Raw genomic sequence first — 2,628 nt, 5'->3', positions numbered from 1 at the left:
AAATCCATTGTCTCGAAAGTAGACGTGCCAGATCATATAGCTGTGGAGTCGTTGATGAACACCCTCCACATTAAGTCACCAATTCGGGCTTACCGACACCCGACGAGATCCGTACCAGATGCCATCACACGATCCAATAACTTCATCCGAATGGAGGAAGATACTAGGGCCAAGGCGGCCAAAGAAGCTGCAGGGAAACAGACTCCCGCCCGGACGAACGACGCTCGTCAGGAACCGCGCCAACATTCTACGAGTGGCAAGCCTAACCAGAGGAAGGGCTACATGAATGCTATAGACAACGCCGAACCATCGGGCTCCGCCGCGATGGCGCGAGAGAAGGGGTGGAATCATTGGGATCGAGATACCAGCCAGCCAAAGTCTAGTTCCCCCGAACCAGCAAACTCGAACGCCGTCAAGCTGAGTAAATGGTGTTCCTATCATGGGGTCAAATCACATGATACGAAGGATTGCAAAGTCTTATACGGACACTTCCTCAAATCCATCGAAAGCGGGAAAATCGAGATTGAATCTCCGCAGAAGCCGAAAAACAATAAGAGTTGGAGCAAAAACAAAGAGAAGAAGATTCAGAAGTCTCAAGCAAAAGCCCCTCAGAGAGAAGAGCAAACTAATCCAGAGAAAGCCACAGTAAACAATGTCAACCTCGAAGGCAAATTAACTGATGAAGAACCACCTAAGAACCGGCGACGGGTGGAAATGATACTCCCCCGACAGGTTGATTCCTCGGATGACGAAATTCCGCCGGTACCAACGGACTTGCGCGAAAAATTGGGCAGAAAAACAGATTCCAAGGACTTATGCACATTTCAGAAGCGGAAGGCCGAAATGGTACAAAAGAACGAGGCAGACCTCAGGACGTCCCTCGACGAGTCTAAAGCAAGAAAGACTACCCGCATCGGAGCTGCTCTACACCTTCAACCTCAGCCCGCAGATTTACGTGAGCAGATCAACTCCAAAGCCGAAGACTTGTGCGCCAATAGTCAGCCCAAGCAACATGATTTGCGACCGTGCCTCGAAGCGAAACGAGAAGCGCAACGGGAATTGATGAAAGTTACGAATACCCCGCACCTCAACGTCATAATGGGTGGTTCACCTCCTTGCGGGGATTCGGTAAGAGCAGTTAAAGATTACAGGCGACAAGCCATCACCGCCCAAAAGTGGCCTTCGCAAGTCGAAGCAGACCATCAAATCTCTTTCTCGACGGCCGACACTCACGGCATCAGCATGCCGCATAAAGACCCACTCCTAATCGATATCAGAATTGGCGAATGCCAGGTCACGAAGGTTCTCGTCGACACAGGCAGTTCAGTCGACCTTATCTTTCGGGACACGCTCGACAAGATGGGAGTCGACCTGCGCGACATGAAGCCCTCCTCACGCACTCTCACGGGATTCAATGGCTCCTCAGAACAGATGATTGGGACAATTCGTCTCCCAGTTTACGCAGGTGATGTGACCCGCACTGTTAAGTTCTCTGTTATCTGGGCTAGGGCGCCCTACAACACAATCCTCGATACGCCTTGGTTACACTCCATGAAATCCATTCCCTCCACCTATCACCAATGCGTTAAGTTCCCTGGGAAAGATGGAACAACGTAGACAATCCGCGGGGACCAACGGGTCGCGAGAGAGCTACATATCGCCGTGGTCAAGCTACAACAATCACCTTCTCTCGTCAACGCGGTCACCAAAACAATACATAAGATCTACCCTCAGAAGGAAGAAATCCACGAGGTTCCCATCGATGGAGCTGACCCATCAAAGGTCGTGCGCATTTGCGCTTATCTCTCCGACGATCTGCAGTCATTAATCATTTCTTTCCTCAAAGAGAATGCCTCAACCTTTGCATGGGTAACTTCTGATATGAAGGGTATAGACCCCGCAGTAACATCCCACGAATTAAACGTCGATCCGACGTTCAAGCCTATTCAACAGAAGAGGCGGAAGCTCGGAACTGAACGGTCTAAAGCAGTAAATGAGGAAGTTGACAGGTTGCTCGACGCAGGTTTCATCGCCGAATTACGGTACCCGGAGTGGCTAGCAAACCCCGTCGTCGTTAAAAAGAAAAACGGGAAATGGCGCATTTGTGTTGACTTCACGGATTTGAACAAAGCATGTCCAAAAGACAGTTACCCTCTCCCGCATATCGACCGTCTGGTGGAGTCGACTGCTGGCAACAAGCTCCTAACATTTATGGACGCTTTTTCCGGATACAATCAAATCATGATGCATATGGACGTTCGCGAGAAAACGGCGTTCATAACGGACAGAGGGACATATTGCTACAAGGTCATGCCTTTCGGCCTAAAGAACGCAGGAGCGACTTACCAGCGTCTGGTCAATAGAAAGTTTGCCGACAAACTTGGCAACACTATGGAAGTTTACATTGATGATATGCTGGTCAAATCAATTCGCGCCAAGGACCACCTCAACCATTTACGAGACTGCTTCAAAATGCTGAACGAGTACAAGATGAAGCTCAACCCGGCGAAATGCACCTTCGGCGTCACGTCTGGAGAGTTCCTAGGTTACATTGTCACCTAGCGAGGCATCGAAGCAAACCCAAAACAAATAACGGCAATCCTCGATCTCCCTAGCCCAAATAACACC

The 2,628-nt window shown here is 49.8% G+C and overlaps 1 protein-coding gene across 1 annotated transcript; it reads left to right on the top strand.

Annotated features, from left to right (window-relative positions):
* The first annotated feature begins 1,881 nt into the window (after window positions 1-1,881).
* On the top strand, window positions 1,882-2,562 carry LOC106344841 (RNA-directed DNA polymerase homolog). The gene has a single exon (XM_013784144.1). The coding sequence runs from the start codon at window positions 1,882-1,884 to the stop codon at window positions 2,560-2,562; it is 681 nt and encodes a 226-aa protein (XP_013639598.1).
* The last annotated feature ends 66 nt before the right edge of the window (window positions 2,563-2,628 follow it).

Source organism: Brassica oleracea, chromosome C5 (genome assembly GCF_000695525.1).
Source record: "Brassica oleracea var. oleracea cultivar TO1000 chromosome C5, BOL, whole genome shotgun sequence".
In the NCBI taxonomy this organism is placed as follows: Eukaryota; Viridiplantae; Streptophyta; class Magnoliopsida; order Brassicales; family Brassicaceae; genus Brassica; species Brassica oleracea.
Note: the sequence above shows the minus strand (reverse complement) of the source record. Positions and strands in the feature narration are given on the sequence as shown.

Coding starts and splice junctions, on each gene's coding strand:
- LOC106344841 (XM_013784144.1), top strand. CDS start 1,882: ATGAAGGGTATAGACCCCGCAGTAACATCCCACGAATTAAACGTCGAT.